Raw genomic sequence first — 19,815 nt, 5'->3', positions numbered from 1 at the left:
ACCGCCACCTACCGCAAGCACCAGCAGCAGCACGCACGAAACCATTACTCACTCCAGCGCCATCTTTGATTTTCAATGGGAAATACTTTTTTAAATGCTTTATTTAGTAACAAATCACACAATAATAAAACACAAAATAATAACAATTGCAAGAAAATCAGTAAAAAATAACCATACAAATAAATAAAATACAAACATTAAGAAATATATACATAGGGGAATTAAAATCAAACCCATATATCTAATTTCAAAATAAATTAAAAAAATCCTTTAAAAAGCAATAATATTTCAAGGCTTTACAACAATACATAGCTTTTTTGCTTTGGTGTTCCTTTAGGGTGACCAGATCAGAATTGGTAAAATTCGGGACGGACGAAAACGGGGGGTAATGAATTTCAAAAATCTGGGCAAAATTATGTATTGAGGAATTCTGAATGAAATGACTGTCTGTCATGTAAACACGGAAATACAAATAAAAAAAACCATTGAACTCAAGTGTCATGAAACAAATAAAACAAACACTGCGCTTTAACATCAGCAACATCCAATCAAATCACTCCTTGTGACTTTTTTGAGCATGAAATTCGCGCCTTGCCGCCTACGTAGTCTACGTAGTCTACTGCAGCTCTCTACGTTCTTTTACTGTCTATGAGCAGCCGACAGGAGCTGGCTGCAGGACGGCAATGAGCAATTTTTAATATTCTATCACACTATAACTACTCGAGAGTCTGCTCTTGAGACTTTGTTCTAATTTTCAGGACAATTAGGGCAGGATTCGGGATTCGAGACAACTGCTTGGATTTCGGGACGTCTGGTCACCCTATGTTCCTTACACCCTCCAATTAAATGAGAGTGACAATGAGGCTGAGGGGAAAACTAGTCTAGTCAATGGGCTGTGGTGCAGTTTAAAGTGTTTTTGGATCGTTCCACAGACAGAACATTGTTAAAATATAATTCTAAGAACATTCAGAACACATAGATAAATTTACTAAAACAACAATTGCGAGTGGGGTGGCCAATGGGGTGGGTATCTCAGCAAGTATTGACGCTGACTATCACACCTGGAGTTGTGAGTTTGTATTCAGGGCATGCTGAGTGACTCCAGTCAGGTCTCCTAAGCAACCAAATTGGCCCGGTTGCTAGGGAGGGTAGAGCCACATGGGGTAACCTCCTCGTGGTTTCTATAATATGGTTCTCGCTCTCGGTGGGGTGTGCGGCGAGTTGTGTGTGGATGCCGCAGAGAATAGCACGACGCCTCCACACGCGCTACGTCTCCACGGTAACGCGCTCAAGTCACGTGATAAGATGCACAGATTGACGGCCTCAGAGCATGCATAGTGGCTGACGGGTATGGATGTTGGGCCACCTTCCCCTCACACTCGCTACGGCTCCAGGAAGACAGGCCAACAATGGAGCCGCTGCCCCTCACGCCACGGTCCATAAAGGGAAGCGAGTGCAGCCTTCGGACCCCGCCCATGTCCTTGATCCTCTTTTGGACACTCCCCATTCTACACGACACCACCTTTCACCATGCAGATGCCACTTCTTTTATATTTTGTGTCATTATTTCCTTGAGGCTTAACGCCACACCCACTGCGTCCGTCTCTTGCTCACCCCACCACACGGTGTTTTGTACCATCTGGAGATCCTCCAAAGACAACACCATGCCTCCCCCTAGCAGGCATGAGGACACGGGGTTCCTGTTGTTTGTTGGTTTTCAGAGGCTCAAGCGAAAAACTTGAAACATTTATGGTAAGTGCCTTATTTCAGCAACACAAGTCAACACAGAAGTGTTCAAAGGATATGCTGTTCATCTGAGCACAAACAGGCAGAACACACTAGGGATGGGCGATACCGCTCATTTTCATTTCGATCCGATACAAAGTACTTTCAAGACCAATATCGTCTGTGAAATGTTTGTGTGTGTATGTGATTTTAAAGTCCATAGTGCATTTTTGAAAGCCATCATTATTAATATTAAATAAACTACAATGGACTTTTTAACATTATTGAATCAAACAAACCATATTCAAACTTTATATAATTGTCACAATGTTTCTACTTTCCTTCCCCTTTATTGGTTTCTGTGCAGGAAGAGAATGCTGACATGTTTCCTCTCGAGTCCGTGTCTTCTTTGACTGATCAATTCTCTCAGAAGGTACAGATGATGCAGTGATTCAAAGATGTTTCTTTGCTAGTCTGCGGAGAGATGGGAAGGTTTGTTCACTGTTTCTCCACCAAACCAATGGGTCATGGCTGCGGGGAATTATCTTTTCCTCTGCATAGTGGCGCATTTCAATTATCGAATCAGTGCTTGTCCATTGATGATGTTTCTCTGACAGAACTTGGAAGTCAAAATCCTCCCATATGCCTCCTTTAGCTGTAGCTGAGGCAGTACATGGGGTCATTGGAGTCACTGATGAGGCACAACTTGCTGTAGGTACAGAGGCAGATGTTGAGACAGCTTCTAGTGGGAGCTGCTTTTTCACGACTTCTACGTGATATTTGTCAAGAAATGCAAGATGCTTTAACCTAATGCCAAGGAAGGTGCTGGCAGCAAGGCAGTGTACAGTTCCGTGGCAAGAGAGCTCCCTTGACGCTCACAACGGTTGCTCTAAAAAGCAGTGACACAAGGGAAATGACCTTTGAGACAGAAACGTGTTTTTCTGCTTAGACTGCTCATGTTGCCTCTTCAAAACGTCTCAAGGCCACAATAGCCAGCAGTTCATTGGAAAAGCACAGGTCGCTCTTCCCAAGTAGACAGAATGCTGTGGTAATTGGTTCCCGTTTTCTTGTAGTCTTTCCAACATGTAGAAGACTAAATTCCACCTGGTTTCATCTGAATTAATCAGTTTATGTTCTGCCACCTTCAGTTGCTTTATCCGTTTAAGCTTCTCTGTGGCTTTTATGCTATGGTGGAAAAAAGATAAAACGCTTTTGCATTTTTCCAGGTGGTGACAGATTTCAGGAGATGCTTTTATCGCATCTTTGACCACCAAGTTCAAAGTGTGGGCAAAACACATTATGCACTGCAGAAACCATGTAATGACCATTGTCTGTGGTGGAGTGGTGGTGGTGTAGTGGGCTAAAGCACAGAACTGGTAATCAGAAGGTTGCTGGTTTGATCCCCACAGTCACCACCATTGTGTCCTTGAGTAAGGCACTTAACTCCAGGTTGCTCTGGGGGGATTGTCCCTGTAATAAGTGCACTGTATAATACATTGGTACTCAGAAGGTTGCTGGTTTGATCCCCACAGACACCACCATTGTGTCCTTGAGTAAGACACTTAACTCCAGGTTGCTCCGGGGGGATTGTCCCTGTAATAAGTGCACTGTATAATACATTGGTACTCAGAAGGTTGCTGGTTCGATCCCCACAGTCACCACCATTGTGTCCTTGAGTAAGACACTTAACTCCAGGTTGCTCCGGGGGGATTGTCCCTGTAATAAGTGCACTGTATAATACATTGGTACTCAGAAGGTTGCTGGTTTGATCCCCACAGACACCACCACTGTGTCCTTGAGTAAGACACTTAACTCCAGGTTGCTCCGGGGGATTGTCCCTGTAATAAATGCTCTGTATAATACATTGGTACTCAGAAGGTTGCTGGTTTGATCCCCACAGACACCACCATTGTGTCCTTGAGTAAGACACTTAACTCCAGGTTGCTCCGGGGGGATTGTCCCTGTAATAAGTGCTCTGTATAATACATTGGTACTCAGAAGGTTGCTGGTTTGATCCCCACAGTCACCACCATTGTGTCCTTGAGTAAGACACTTAACTCCAGGTTGCTCCGGGGGGATTGTCCCTGTAATAAGTGCACTGTATAATACATTGGTAATCAGGAGGTTGCTGGTTTGATCCCCACAGTCACCACCATTGTGTCCTTGAGTAAGACACTTAACTCCAGGTTGCTCTGGGGGGATTGTCCCTGTAATAAGTGCTCTGTATAATACATTGGTAATCAGAAGGTTGCTGGTTTGATCCCCACAGTCACCACCATTGTGTCCTTGAGTAAGACACTTAACTCCAGGTTGCTCCGGGGGGATTGTCCCTGTAATAAGTGCACTGTATAATACATTGGTAATCAGGAGGTTGCTGGTTTGATCCCCACAGTCACCACCATTGTGTCCTTGAGTAAGACACTTAACTCCAGGTTGCTCTGGGGGGATTGTCCCTGTAATAAGTGCTCTGTAAGTCGCTTTGGATAAAAGCAGCTGCTAAATGCATAAATGTAAGCGCCTGTTGAGTCATGCCCCATTCATCAGATACTCTTTTCAGCTCCGCACTAATGTTGTCAGCTGTGCACTGAAATTGTAGGCAATTTCAAGACAAATTCCTGCATTTGCCAGTTGTCAATATAATGACAGGACACAGTGTGCCTCTGCTGACCTTGAGGTCCACATGTCCGTTATGAGAATCACATGATTTACATGTTGTAATGTTTCCATTACTTTGGCTTTACAGTCAGAATATATTTAGTTAATGTTCCCTCATCAACCATTTTCGACTAGGGATTTGATAACATGGATCAAGAGTCTTGATGAATACAAGCGAGATTGGCTGGAGGTCCGTCACGATCAACTCTCCAAGGCTTCTTGTAATTTCTGATCCTGCGAGTCATCTATAAAATATATTACATATGTCTTCAAAGCTGTGCTAGAGGTGGACAAGAATTTATAAATGGCAGTAAAACTCTCGAACAGGTATTACGTCACATTTAAACTACTAAAATAATTGTTATATTATGTATAAATAATGTATCATTATTTCATTAAGAACATCCACCATTACATACCAGGTGACAAAAATAGACATACAGTAGGCTAAAGCTAAATTTATTAAAATGTATTGATAGAAATCTTACCATATAAATTAAAATGTCCAGTCTAATCCTTTATACTGAAATACACAGCATTTTATAAGTCACATTCTCCTCGTGAAATATCTAATATCTTAATTTCTTATTCAAATAATCACCACTGTGTATCTGGATAATGCCTGCCTCTCTGAAGGGATTCTGGTGAAGATCTCTGCCTCATGCCTGACGACGGGGATCATGTCTGAGTAACCTCCTGTTCGCCGCAGCTGTACTTCGTCATGCTCTTTAGGACGTTTGATTTGAGATGCTTTGTCATGTTTGTGGTATTGCCACAATGGCGTATTGTGTTTTGACTGTCACATGTAGCTTCATAATGGTTTAGTGGAGAGTGATGCTTCTTTTCCTGTCAGCCATGACCTCAGTCATGCACACGCATCCCTCTTTAATCCTGCACCGAGTGTGCTCTGAGTGAACGCTGATGACTTGTTTGCACGTGTACAGCGGAAGAATAGCCTCTATTCACCTTAAGTACATATTACTATACTATAAATATTCACGGCAAGTAGAAATCACTTGTGTTAAAAATCCTAAGTAGGATCGATACTTTAATTTGAGAATCGATCCTTTCGATACATCATCAGTATCTAAAGTATTGATACTTTAGGATTGATCCACCCATCTCTAGAATACTCATCAGCTCGCCGTTGAGGGCAGAAATTCGAATATGTCTGGTTTCCAGACTTTGCTCTAGTTTATACGTTTGCGCACACACAGTGTGCCAAGCGCAATGTGCCAATGAGATTCCCATGATTGTAAAGAGTTTCAGAGATCAGCACTCCTGCGAGGAGCTCCCATAGCATCAGCTACTGACGCAGCACTGAAGTGACCGACTAAAAAGGGAACCCTGCCATGGCCCTAGGTGGGCATCATATGGCCTGCCTCATGTTTTTCAATATACCAGTTTGACAAACTCATTTTTCTTAAGATAAAAGATCATAATGGAAACTAGTTTCCAAGCGCAATGTTTATATCCTTTTTAAAATAAAACTTTATTTCTGCCTTTAAGATAATAAGACGAGAAATATCAAAATGCAGTGAAAGCTTTGGATGCATTTATTATAATTCTTTTCACAAGCAATCTAATTCCAGACCAAGCAGAGAGAATAAAGCCGAGGTGAAAATGCATTTTGTTTTGAAGGTGGTATATAAAAAAAAAACAGCTGCATGTAATGAATAACTTCATGAAGAAAAAGGTACATTAAATTACAACAAGAATACCAAAGCATAGTTTCCTCAGTCATCTGAAAAGCCACTGCTCACATCACCATTGCTTATTAGCAGTTGGCCCCTTCTGATTGGTCCACAAAAAATATTCATTGCCACGCCATTGGTCCAGGTGTTAGCCAAATGGGGTCTCTTTCTTTTATACACACTAATGCAGGTCTTCCAAGATGTGATGAAGCTTGACGGTTCTAAAGACAGGAGGGTCAGGCGTCAGTCAGTATGTTTATTTCATGTTTTCCATGAGCAAAAGTATACACATAACAGATGCATGAAGGTTAACATTAATGCAAACTTTATTCTCTAACATTTTTCCGTAGGATTATTCCAACGCTCCAAGATTTTAAAGTGATTTTCCTGTATTGGAGATTAAATTATGAATGGAAAAATAACTAAATGTATTAACATAACAGCTACTAAAAGCACTAAAAGCACATAACAGCTACTAAAAGCACAGAAACATTAATTCCTAGCAATGGTGGTTTTTCACCAGTTCAAATGTAAAAACATTTACTTCTTAACTGAATCGGAGTCTCCTTATCCTAACCCTTTCTATCCATCATTTTAGAAATGTACGTTTATTTGATCTTCCATAACATAATCCCTGCAAGCTAAGAGCAAAAACAACCAGCCTCCCTGCATTATGAGATACCAAAGAAAGGCCTCAGAAAGAATCAAAATTGCACAAGGAGCAAAGTCAGGGCAAGGCAGGCAGCACACCCGGCCCTGCCCGATGTAAGACATCATCTTCATCGTAATGGATAGCCCGATCTCACCATTTCTTATTCCGTGGCTTCAGCTCCTCAGCCGCGTTCCTCAAGAAGATATAATTCTTTTTCTGGGGATTGTAGTACTCGTGTCCCTGTTACCACAGAAGAAAAGATCAAAGTGAGCACTAACCAGACTGCCACCGAGGTCACTAGTAAGATACAAATACAATTCCACAAGAGATAAACCTCATGACAACTGGATTTTGGCTGAAAGTCAAGAGTTTTTGCTGAGATCTCGGTCTCTTCAGTCGGAGGTATGACACACTTGCCGATACTAAACGGTGCAGTGGTGACATACATACAAACTCACCAAAATACTCAACTCCTGTCACATGGAGCTCGCCGGAATAACATGAGTACCACGGTCTGTTCATATGAGTATAAACAGAGTGATTTAGGGTGTTTTCATACCTGTGCCTTGCTGGATTTCTTCCGAAACAGGGGATAAACTAGTTACAATGTTGCATTTTCTTCATGGTTCAGTGTGCTTTCAAAAGGTTATATTTTAAAATTGACCAAAACTGTAACATTTCTATTGTGGTAATTCTTATCGGTTATTAGTTGCTTTTGCATTATTTCTACATGAACAATGATGGTCACAGAGCTCTTTCTCCCTCCCACAAACATGCAGAGAAAGAGTGAAGTCACATCTATATCTGTGTCTGTTCTAAAAGAGAGAAGTGATCATGAAGATCAACCTATATAACAGAACCACAATAGGTACAATACAACACTTCGACAGGTTTGCCCTTACAAAAAACAACTGGTTCTACATGGTTACAAAACATATGATTTCACTACAGTGACAATAGTTTAAAGGTGCACTCAGTAAATTTTTGATTGTGTCATCTTGGACTACAGTGACACCTAGTGGTGTGGAAGAAGCACCATTCAAAATCAAGTTTTCAGTTGCAGATGCAATGGTACTTTTTTTTACTTTGAGTAAAACTTTTTAATGAGGAAAAAAATGACTGATTGCACCTTTAAACATGGTATTTGTAGTAAACCACAGCAACAACAAACAGAACTGTGACATGGTTACTTCAATTCTACTGCAGGACAATGGCATCTCAGATCATTACCTCATCTCTTGTGTGCTGCATTTAGCAAAGGTCACTCAATCTACACCACACACTCGATCAGGTAGAACAACTCTTTTGACCACTAAAGATAGCTCCACTAATAATGTTATGTAGAACTTCATGTAGTCATAGAAAATATGGATACAGTTTTCTCTAGATAGTGTCGCCCCCCTTCGATTGAAGACAGTTCCCACACCATGGTACAATGATCACACTCGTGCTCTCGGAATACAAAATAAGGGGTATTTTGTGGTGCATGGAAGGACAGCATCTCCAGCTACACACATCTGTCAGGTCAGCATATGAGCAAACTCAAATACTGTCTGCGTTTATTCAGTACAGTGGCTAAATTGACAAGAAACAAAGCTTCAACCGAACCAGATATTCAATCGCAGCACAGTAGTAATGCCTTCATGAATATCTTTACTGATAAAATTAAAACCATCAGAAACAAAATGACAATTATGCAACTGTCTGCCACAGTGTCCCAGTAGACAGTCTCGTATTATTCCCTTTGAGCAAATTCAGTCCTTTGCTGTCATAGGTCATGAAGAGCTAACAAAACCTAAAGTATCAACATGTACGCTAGACCCCATATCTACTAAACTCCTAAAAGAGGTGTTTCCTGTAATCTCAGAACCTCTTCCAAATAGTGCTAAATTACGGCACATGCTCTGTTGCTGATACAGAAAAACGAATTCATGCGTTCATGAGTTAGATTATCGTAATGCATTACTGGGAGGATGTCCAGCAAGATCAATAAACTTGTGCAGACTGGAACCAAGAAATATGATCATATCAGTTCCCTTTTATCATCGCTTCATTGGATACCTGTTGAGTTTCTGATTAATTTAAAATTGAGTAAATTACTTAAAGCTTTGAATAGTCTAGTTTCACAGTAATTAAGTGACCTTCTACCACACTATATTCCAACACGTTCACTAAAATTCTGGCCTGTTATTATAAACTAGAATATCAAAATCCATAAAAGAGGTAGATCCTAGCTAGATCCTAGATTTGGCTCCTAAACTATGGAATAGTCTCCCAAACACCGTTCGGGACTCAGACACACTCTCGCAGTTTAAGTCTAGACTAAAGACTCTATTTAGCCAGACATACACCTCATTTATCCTCCAACACACAATTAGGCTGCTTTGATTAGTTCTGTCAGAACCGGAAACACTTCTCATATTTTATAACTCCGCTATTAAGTTATACGCCATATACATCTTATGGAGTTTTGTGTTCCTTACCACAGTTGCACGTGGCTTGCTCACCTCCGACTTCATCATACATCCAATGACAATTCTCTAAACTTGGTGATCAGCAAAAGGTTGTTATTTTATTCTATTAAACAAAACTCTCTATGCTAAATGTATTCAAGATTGTACCTTGGACCAGTCATAGCTGGAGGCATAGGCAAATATGTTCCCATTGTTATTGAAGCAACATGCTGTTATTGGTTGATCCAATTGTTCAGAGGTCTTCAGCTTCGTGCGAGCATCTTTATCCCAGAAACTAAAGCGCCCATCAGAGCCTACTGTCGCCAGAGTGCCATGGACAGGGTGGAAGGAGATTGCATTTACCTAAAACAGAGAGGACAAATTATGTAAACAAGCACAGAGAAGACAGTAAATTCTGCTTATTCGATGGTTAACGCTGGTTATTGGAGAACAGGTAGAGTATGCACAGAGTTTGTCCCCCCCTACTTTGATAATGAAATACTGGCCAAACTTAGACCAGACTAGATGTTCTATATGCAATCAATTGCACTTCAAAATTATGAGCATTTCTCCACAGTAACAGGATCACTCACAGCATAAATATCTTGGGGTGTGGCAGTGTTGGTTCCATTGGACCTGTGGCACTTAAAGGTGAAATTGTCCTTGGCCCTGGGTTAAAAAAAATATGCGCATATATATATATCCCATGTTACTTCATTAGACATAATGACTTTAAAAGTAGCAAAAAGACAAAAAAAAACAGCTGAACTAATTGTGGACTGGATAGTGATCGGAGAGTGACTCACGGGTTAGGTGGGTTTATGTAGTGAATGGCAACTCGTCCTTCAATGCTGCCCAATGCAAAACCTGTAGGTTTACTCTGCTTGTCCTTAAAGATAGCCACACAGCGGTGCTGTTAAACAGAAGACACACAAGTTAAAACACACCAAGAGTGTTTGCAATAGTATCTGTAGACGAAAAAAACTCAGACTGATTAACAAGAGGTGAAATGGACCATCGGCTAATCAATGAATCATGGTTGAGCTCTCACAAGTTCATGCAGGGCAACTACATAAGCCCCTTTCTGACATGTAGTTTGGGTGCTCCCAAAGAGGCACTTGAAGGAAGGAGACCTTTTAAGAGGATCTACAACAGGGTATGATATTAGCACCTGCCACCCACAAAATGTGGGTCATGCGCAGTGGTGGGTAATTTTGCTCATGAATCTGCCACTGTTGCAGGCGACCTGTAAGACATCTCTGAGTGACAAATGGCAAGACATGCTGTTAGACACAAAGACGTGCATTTGAATAAACACACTTGATTATATTTTGAAGAACAGACGAAAGAAAAGCCGTCTGTGCACGTGTCTTATTCGCTGTATGTTCAGAGGTTTACTGGTACTTTGGCACTCAAGCACATATGACGATTTCTGTCAGTCATCTGGGAACAATTTGCAAGAATAGTGTCGTCTACGAGAATGCTGCATATTGGGACTAAAGGTGAATTGTCATGTGTCAGACAGTAATTCAGTACAACCTCAGAAATGGTTCTTGAACAAGAAGTTTCTCTTCTGTGCATGTCTACTCTTTAGCCTCCATTAGAATGTTGCAAAATGATCACGATGATGATAATAATAGCCTGTTAATATATGTTGTATTTTATCCTAAAACAACATTGTTAAAAAAACATTACACGGCTCTCTGGAATACTCTATTCTGATTGGTCAATGGCGCCATCCAGTGGTCAGATATTGCTCTGTAACAACCGCACATCTGGGGATTTATACGTATCAGACGCTCATCTGTGTTCTGCGAGCCGTCTCTCCTGCTCCTCGGGTCACGGTGCGATCTCTACAAGCTAATGCAATTATTTCAACTCAAATCAAAGTTTAAACTGCATTTATTTATTCGGCAAGTAGTCTTGTAATGGGTGGAATAACGAGGAGTCAGATGGTCCGATTCACAATATGAAGTCCTTTTTACTTATTTATTTGGTTAGTAGCCATGTAGTAAGCGGGATAATGTACAGTCAACGGTTGTTATCGCAAAATAAATCTATCTATAATATCTTCCCATGACAAAAATTATGCAGTTTGGTAAATTCTTGAAGTTGCAATTAATTTACTTCGAAGAGGGAGTGTTAAGAAATGAACCAACACTGACCTGATGCTTCAGTGGCGAATCTATGCGTCGAAACTCTGAGGGCTGATTTTCCAACTGGTAAACGATAAGGCCTCGTTCCGCAGTGGCCACTACAGCCATAGGATATACCTATACAATAGAGAAAAAACATTTCTTTATTTTTGAAACCACTCTCCTCTACATACACAATGGTCAATTACACATTGCAAAAGGAAGGGACAGTCAACTCTTCAATATGATTACATTACCACATCAGCACAGTAACACCTCTCCGGCATCTGCAGTGACATCATTGGGTTTGGGGAACGCGTATCCCAAAACTGTCAAAACAAGAAAATGAAAGGAAGACACACTGTGATAATCTAGACTCTGTAAATTATGTGGAAAGCAGCAGTTCAGGTACAGTCTTTAAAGCAGTAGTTACCCCGAAAATAGAAAAAATGAAAATCATTATTTACTCACACTCATGTTGTTCCAAACCCAGATAATCCAAACAAGGGCAATGGATAATGACACCCTTTTATCATGTCTTTAGCTTTAAAGCAGTGCATGTGACTTGATATCGTATTCTCATATGTATGAGAGCAGCTCTGGGGGTGTCAAAACTTTCACTGTAAAACACATTTCAGTTTGTTTCTCTAAATCTCAAACACCATATGCCTTCGGAGACTTGGAATTTAACTCACGAATCACATGGACTACTATTGACACTATTTTTAGCCTTGTGGAGTTTAATAATTACAATAGGCCAGTTTTTATTATTATTATTATGTATTTTAATATTTTATTTCATGACTGTACATTTTAGCACTCAGTTTCTGAACGTGGAGTGAAACCACATTTCCAAATGGGTTAAATAAAATATATCTACTCCAACTACACTACTGTGCAAAACGTTTTGAGGAAGTTGTGAACATTTGTTTATAGTGAGGATTCTCTCAAAAATAATGCCATGAATGGTTTTAATTTATTCATATAAAACCTTAAATCAATATTTGTTGTGGCCATATGTAGCATCTAAAACAGCAACAATTCTCCAATCAACATTTGTGCAGTTTTTCAAGGTTGTTGGTAAATATGTTGTTCCTGGCATCTTGGATAACTTGCCACAGTTCTGAGTATTTTAGGCTGTCTCCGAGTCAGTCTGGGTTTACATAGAGACCGAAGCAATGAGGCGGAGGGCTCTGTGGGGGTAAAAGGTACAAAAATCACATAAAAGTAATCCATATGACTTCAGTGGTTTAATCCATGTCTTCAGAAGTGATATGACAAGTGTGGGTGAGAAACAGATCAATATTGGTCCATTTTACTATAAAATCACCACTTTCACAATAAATTTGTTGTCAGTGATTCACATTCTTCAAGCATATCGCCCCCTACTGGGAAGGGAGAAGAATGTCTTGATGATCCCATCTGCATGAACGCAAGAGCTCTTTTAGCTCCTGATGAAGGCTTTTGTCGCATCCCACAGTGCAGCACATGGAAGTTATTTTGAATTTTGGACACAAACATGGTGGCGTGGTCATACAGTGATGTCACTTGAAACAGGTCAGTAGATTATTTTCTTTCCAGACCCAATTTTGTGTTAAACAGAAACAGTCGTATGTGTTTGGAACAACAGGAGGGTGAGTAAATTACTTTTTATTTTTGGATGAACCATTCCTATATGGGTAGTTAAGATGTTTCAGTACCTTCAGTGTTTTGTCCCAGCTGCCAGTCATGATACAGCTATAGTTTGGGGCTTTTATCCAGTGAATTGTCCTGATTGGGCCATCATGCTGGTAGAAGAAAAGGTTGCGGGACCGGTTATCATATTGCAACTCAATACAAATGGTACTGAAATCAGTGCGTTTGGCATATGATCTAATAGATTAATCATCATGCTATACTGCACATGAACTTGATCAGCTCACCTGTGCTATCTGGATGGCCTGATTGCTGTTCAGATCCCACATCTTAGCAGTTTTGTCACATGAGGCTGTAAAGACTTTACTTCCATCCTGTTTATACAAAACACCACACAGCTAGGCAAGACAATTTGAACAGGTAAATGACATGCAGGTCTCTTTGATTTTATCATGAATATTACTTATGGAACACAAGCACATATGGGCCTAAGACTTAAAAGAAAATATAACCATTACATGAGGCGGCTTCCCTTCTAAGGGCCCTTCGGAGGGGGATTTATGACATTAGGGACTCAGGGTCTGATGTCCCTGGCGAGGCCTTCTAGCTGGCTTTGAGTTAAGCAGTCTCGTATTAATGCGAAACATCTTACATTAAAAATGCTGCAAATTCAGAAAAACTAAAATCATAAAGAACTGAATAAAAACAGCAGGAGTTTACAGCAGGGCATCAGACTAAAAGAAAACGACTATGAAGCCATTGGCTCATATCTGAATCATTTAGGAGATAAACGGCTGTTTAGTTGCCAAATTACAGATTGTCAACAGTCAAAGACAGACAGGTAAATAAAATCATTTTCTAAAATCAATATAACTATATACAGTAAATAATTATGATTTTGAGAATGAGATAAAAAGGAATGCACAAAACTATAATGACTGTATAGGTGCGTGCATAAGTTTACACGCCCCTTTCAGAATTTATAAAAATATGACAGATTAAATATTATATATTTTTAAATTAAATGTATATAATGCCCTACAGAAGCTACATAACAGATATTTACATATATCCCAAGTAGGGCTGCCCACTAATAGTCGGCCAAACGTTAGTCGATGGGAGGAGTTTTGGTGGACCAAGTTTTGATTGGTCGGTCGGTCGCAGAAAACAAACTCCACAGGAAACCGATGAACGCCGGAATTAGCGCTGGTTGGACGCTAGGTGGTACTATGGGGTAATTTCCGTTAAGCAGGGTTAGGGTTAAACCTACACAATAAAGCAAGTCACCTTGATTTCAAACTTTGAACTTTATTTTTTATTTATTTGAACCAAAATTCAAATGAAACTGGAAAATAATTAAGTGCAATTAAAATGTGTTTTGCAGCAGTTTTGCTCTCTGACAATGAACCTCCTTCATCTGGGCATTCTCTACCGGACGGGAATTTCCACATTTCCATTTACCGTCAGGCAAGAATCATGACAACGGTTGAAAATTACTAATATATATTAAGATCTAAAAACAATAATTATAATGATGATAATAATCACTGAAATATAAATCATGGTTGGAGGTATGTTTGTATTATTTTGTGTTTTAATCACAGATGTATCGGCTGCAGAGTTGCGTTCACAATAAACTGTTCTGTGGGAATAAAGTGAACTGAGATGAGATGTCTGAGGTCATTTACAGCATTCCTAGATGAAACTGTTCATGCAAAGTGAAATTCAGAAGACAGAAAGAAAGAGTGAGAAATGTTTACATACGTGTGTTCCACGTCACGCCTTGCACAAACACACATGCACATAGGCGCTTTCTGTTCTTAATAATATAATAAAGTGTTTCTTCAAGCGCATGTCTGTGCGTCTAGGGAAATATGAATTTGATGATAATAATAGTTTAATAATAATAAAAATACATTAATAGAAAACTAGTTGTGACATGGTCAAAGGCATCAGTTATTGGCGATCCCTCCGACCATCACTGATCTCCGAGATAAACAGATATGACTGGATAAAGTCCTAAAGACTCGTGATGAGCTCCATGTTTTCTGAAGTCACTCAACAGATTTATGAGGAACTGACCCAAATTATAAATGGGTCATTCTCAAAAAAAAACATGACTTTCCAACTTACAAAATATAGAAATTTTCTATGCGGTTCAGTTTTTGCCTATTAATGCTGAGGGTAAACACTTTATAACATGTTGACATTATTTTTATTCATAAAGGACAACGTGACTGTAGTTCAAAGGGGTACAACACCAAATATTTTTGTGTGAAACTATGAGTTAAAATGTGAATTAATAACTTTATGCAGATAGGGATTTTTCTTAGCATGTTATTTAAGCAGCCTCTGAACTTTGACCTTAAATTATTTTCCAAAAAGGTTTTATCATTGATGACACCAATGCCATGACATCAAGGGACAAACATTCTTTTTAATTTATTAATAATTATTTTGTTTAGATTTTGTGCACACTTGTTCGGCCTTGCACTAATGCTGCTGTTAACAAGAACAAAATAAATACACAAATCACTTCACATGTCACAGAAGTGCTGCACCAGATGAAGGAGTGTTTCAGCCAATTCACAATTTCAAATATATTTTATAAAATATTTACAAAACAGAGTCAATTCATTTGACATCATTAAAGGTTAGGTTACAAATTATACTTTTTTTTTTTCGCTATGTGAAAGTTTTTTCATAACTAAAAAACATCAATGGACATGTTTGTCAACATATCTTGATTCTGACCCAAATGTTGTCAGAAATGACCTATTCTGTTTGTCTTCACACAAGGGGGCGCTAGACGAATCACAAACTGAATCCTCCATTGATCTGCATTTAATGTTTTCCATCTCATCTTTTCCCTCTGGAGAGTAACGTTTCATTAAAACTGATTCACTCGCCACAGCAGAATCTATAAATTATATACAGTATATTTAAATCCTCCAGCAACACTTGATTGTGAGTGGCCCGTTCTGAACAGCGCTGACAAAAGTAACAGGTGTCACATGACAGCACCGTCTACGCGCTGCTTCAGCAGTAACAAAATATATTTAATTTATTAAAATGACTTAAGTAACGTATTTTAAGATTGTCTATAATTCAAGAACTTTAAGCACCTCTTGGTAACAATTGCTATTTTCAAGTGTTTTCCAGGACTTCAGTTTGAAAAAGCCAAATTCAAACATCGATCCCTGTTATTAGGAACACCCGTACAGCTACTTATTCATGCGACTATCTAATCAGCCAAACGTGTGACAGCAGTGCATAAGATCATGCAGATACAGGTCAGGAAAAAAATAGATGTGCTACAACAGTAGAAGACCATGTCGGATTCCACTTCGGTCAGCCAAGAACAGAAAGCTGAGGCTGTAGGTGTACAGGTGTGCCTAATAACGTGGTCGATGAGTGTATATACACACCAGTGCAATTTATGGTATACCAGTAACAACATCTTAATACATCCCATTTTAAATCCTTTGAAGCCATCTTGAGAACCACTGGCGTTCATTACAGCTACAGAAACGATGGATTGCCTTTGGATCCTTTCATTCCAGGCCAATCAAAATATGTCATTATTCTGTCTGAGACGATTACTCACATCACTCCAGCACACATCCAGCACTGGGCCTGTGTGCATCTGCTGGGCTTTAGGGACAGTTTGACCATTATCTTGCACCTCCCAGCACCGCACCTGTGTTCAGACAGAAACAATACTTTACATGTGAATGAAGTGAGGGTCAGCAACTATGGGATGCAGAGGGGTAAATAACTAGCACACATATACTTGATTTATATGAAGTCCCTTGTACCTGCATGCCAATCTATCTCTTTGTAATCCTCATTCACAAAGCGTGTTTTCTGTTCTAATGTGAGGTGAAATAATTCTATTATTACGCCAGACTACATTACACAGAATGAAAACTGACAGTGAATTCAAAGCACACAATTTTCTATTTTCTTCTATTTTAAATGTCATTTAATGTTCAAATATAAATGCCTCAAATTTATCAAGAAAATAACATCCTGATCAATAATCAATGTATCGACATTTATTTTGACATCCTAGGCAGCACAATAATTGCAGAAAAAATCAATGTAAAAAAAGGTTACCGACCCCTGTGTTAAAGGAACAGTTCACCCAAAAGCCCCACGACACCAAGTATTGCGATTAATACACACCACGATTCCATACATCATGCTTTGATTCTGATTCACAAGTCACGCATCTGGGATGGCATGAGGGTGAGTAAATGATGAGAATTGTCATTTTTGGGTGTACTGTCCCTTTAATACCAGCGGCAGTGACGTTGACAGAAGTGTGTTTGGTCGAATGGCTTCATGACAGCATCCTTGCTGATTATTATTAAATGTTTCTTTTGTTGTTTTTGATCAACACCTGACTGCTGAGAACAGAAAGGATATTAAAAGACACATTCAATGACAAATAGATTGTGTGGATTTCATTTTTGAACTAACATAACACGGAAAGAGTCAAACCTTTGATTCACAGCACGCAGTGAATAATCACACTACTCAATCACTGGTGAGTGACAGCTAAAGCATTACCAGCCAGTGGCTAAACACAGACATTTTTACTCACATTTGGGATGGATTCATGCTAGGGATGCACCGAAATTTCGGCGACCGAAAATGGCATTTTTTGTTTTTGCCGAAAGAGAAAAAAAGGCCGAAAATATGAGCCGATATATATATATGCCTCCCTGCCGCTCAGTGCTCAGGTTTAACTCTCGATCGACCTAATCATAATCACGGCGCTACCAAGCAAAGGCCGATGTCAGCGGTGTGGAAACACTTAAAGCAGTACTGCCGCTCCCTATACGCGTACTACGCAGTCTGCGTAGGGCACCAACTTACCCTAGGAGGGCATCAGAAAGTCCACCGGGTGCCCGAAAGCAGTCGCGAAAGCAGTCAAGGAACCGAAAGCAGTCGCGGAACACAGACGATCGCTTCACACTCATATTACGTGAACGCCGCAATGCTCTTGACCACTGGTACATGAACAAAGATCGCTTTCCATTGCTTGTGCGGACTGCACACGGGTATTTATCTGCCCAAGCACCAGCACAGAGAGAGAGAGATTATTCAGTGCAGCATCTCTTGTTCTTGAGCTGACAGAAATCTGAGCAACTTTTGTTCTTGAAGAGAATCCGGACACTTTTACTGAAATACAAAGCAGTCCAATTTCCTGTGCATAGCAATTACATTAAAATATGTTTAGCCCCGCAAAACTTTATTCTTCACTTGAGGCTACATCTGTCGTTTACAGTTGAGGTTGGTTTTAGTTCCATTACTGCGGTTTTGCACAATAATTTATATTAAAGTGGAAATATGTTTATATAATCAGAATAGAGGCACTCTGCCGTTCTGTGTTCTGCCTGTTGTCATTAAATCACTGTGTTGCATATTTAAACTGTTTGTATTTGTAAGATGCTATACTAGAGCTGCTAAGTTCATTGGTTGACTGCTGTTTTGCATATCATTATAGTTTTCTAAAACGTTACAATTATTGGATAATTGGTAAAAAAAAAATATATATATATATATATATATATATATATATGTTAAATTTGTGTGTTAAAGAACTGAATAAACAATAATATATTTAATATTGTTATAATACGTTTTCTGTCCAATTTTGGTGTTACTTTCAATAAAAGTGTGATCATTATATTGATTTGTAGTTTTTCAATTCAGATTCATTACATTCATGAAATTAATTAAAAAGTATTATATTAATACAATTATATTTAAAAAAAACTATTTTAAAATAGGTATTAAAAAAAATATATATATAATTTTCGGTTTTCGGCCAACTGCATTCTGAATTTTCGGTTTCGGCCCAGAATTTTCCTTTCGGTGCATCAGTAATTCATGCACACATTATTGAAGAGAGTTGTGGATAGAAAGAACGATATAAATACTTTGAAAAGCTACATAAAAATTGTTCAAAGGAAGATCGCAATTAAGCATAAAATCAATATTTTTGCCCAGCCCTAGATCCAAATGCGTGAGTGTCAGTCACTCTCATGCCTCATAGCAGCGTCTGAGGAACACCACATATAGATGACCTGATTCTATTGTTATTGACATGCTAGACATACACCGATCAGCAGATACGGGTCAGGAGCTTCAGTTAATGTACACATCAAACATAAGTGATCTCAGTTATTTGGACCATGGCATAATTGGGATGAGAGTGAGACTGTGTGGGAGTGAGAGTAATTGTGATATCAAGGCTTACGTCATTGGCCCACGAGCCTCCGATGAGAAAGTTTCCTGGCATTGTAGGAGGACTGAACGCCAAGCAACTAATGCTGTCATCGGGTGGTGATGTTACTTCAACATCCTGTTGTGGAAGAGGACATCTCTAATTGATTATCAGGCACAGAGTCTCATATGGAAGGATATAATATTAGTGTTCATAATACCTTCATTGGGTTATGACTATCTGTGGTGGTGCTGCCAAATACACCTGTTCCCCCGGGCCCAAAACCCGCATTCGTCCCGAATAAACTCATGTCCGTCAGTTAAGAACTGAATAAACAACAATCAAATCACCACAAACACCAACAAATGGCCTTACAATCGGTCTTTCTTTCACGTCAATGTATATAATACAGGTATTACATTTATATTTTAAAATTGTCCAACAATAATCAAGTAATGGTTACAATAATCCCATTATATAACAGAATAATTTAATCAAATAAACTCACTATTATCGTACAGATATTTGATTTGCTCCCGCTGTAGCAAAAGCGCCTCACGTTGATGAAAAGCACTTCCGGCGCTCAGTTCATCCGGAAGCGCTTTCTTCTTCTTCTTCTTTATTGGCG

At 39.4% G+C, this 19,815-nt stretch overlaps 1 protein-coding gene across 3 annotated transcripts; it reads right to left on the bottom strand.

Annotated features, from left to right (window-relative positions):
* Window positions 1-5,910: 5,910 nt before the first annotated feature.
* On the bottom strand, window positions 5,911-19,815 carry rae1 (ribonucleic acid export 1). 3 transcript variants are annotated; one of them, XM_052140987.1, is made up of 13 exons: window positions 19,696-19,815; window positions 19,408-19,513; window positions 19,221-19,325; window positions 16,557-16,649; window positions 13,237-13,323; window positions 13,015-13,101; window positions 11,572-11,643; window positions 11,345-11,452; window positions 9,986-10,092; window positions 9,773-9,848; window positions 9,348-9,542; window positions 6,881-6,966; window positions 5,911-6,295 (listed from the first exon to the last, which is right to left on the bottom strand). In XM_052140987.1, coding segments are annotated over exons 2-13 (1,107 nt in total). In that variant the 5' UTR covers window positions 19,498-19,513; window positions 19,696-19,815; the 3' UTR covers window positions 5,911-6,294. The 3 variants fall into 3 exon arrangements, with proteins under 3 accessions (XP_051996947.1, XP_051996945.1, XP_051996946.1); XM_052140985.1 differs by lacking the exon at window positions 5,911-6,295 and having other exon boundaries at window positions 6,877-6,966; XM_052140986.1 differs by lacking the exon at window positions 5,911-6,295 and having other exon boundaries at window positions 6,877-6,966; window positions 19,707-19,773.

Source organism: Xyrauchen texanus, chromosome 13, assembly GCF_025860055.1.
Source record: "Xyrauchen texanus isolate HMW12.3.18 chromosome 13, RBS_HiC_50CHRs, whole genome shotgun sequence".
NCBI classification, from domain to species: domain Eukaryota; kingdom Metazoa; phylum Chordata; class Actinopteri; order Cypriniformes; family Catostomidae; genus Xyrauchen; species Xyrauchen texanus.
This window is presented reverse-complemented; position numbering and strand designations above follow the sequence as displayed.

Excerpts from the sequence above, each read along its gene's own strand:
- rae1 (XM_052140985.1), bottom strand. The coding sequence starts at position 19,497 with ATGAGTTTATTCGGGACGAATGCGGGTTTTGGGCCCGGGGGAACAGGT. Across the intron at positions 13,324-16,556 it reads TGGATGTGTGCTGGAGTGAT|GATGGAAGTAAAGTCTTTAC; the intron begins GTGAGTAATCGT and ends TTGTATAAACAG. Across the intron at positions 9,849-9,985 it reads TACATAAACCCACCTAACCC|GGCCAAGGACAATTTCACCT; the intron begins GTGAGTCACTCT and ends TTTTTAACCCAG.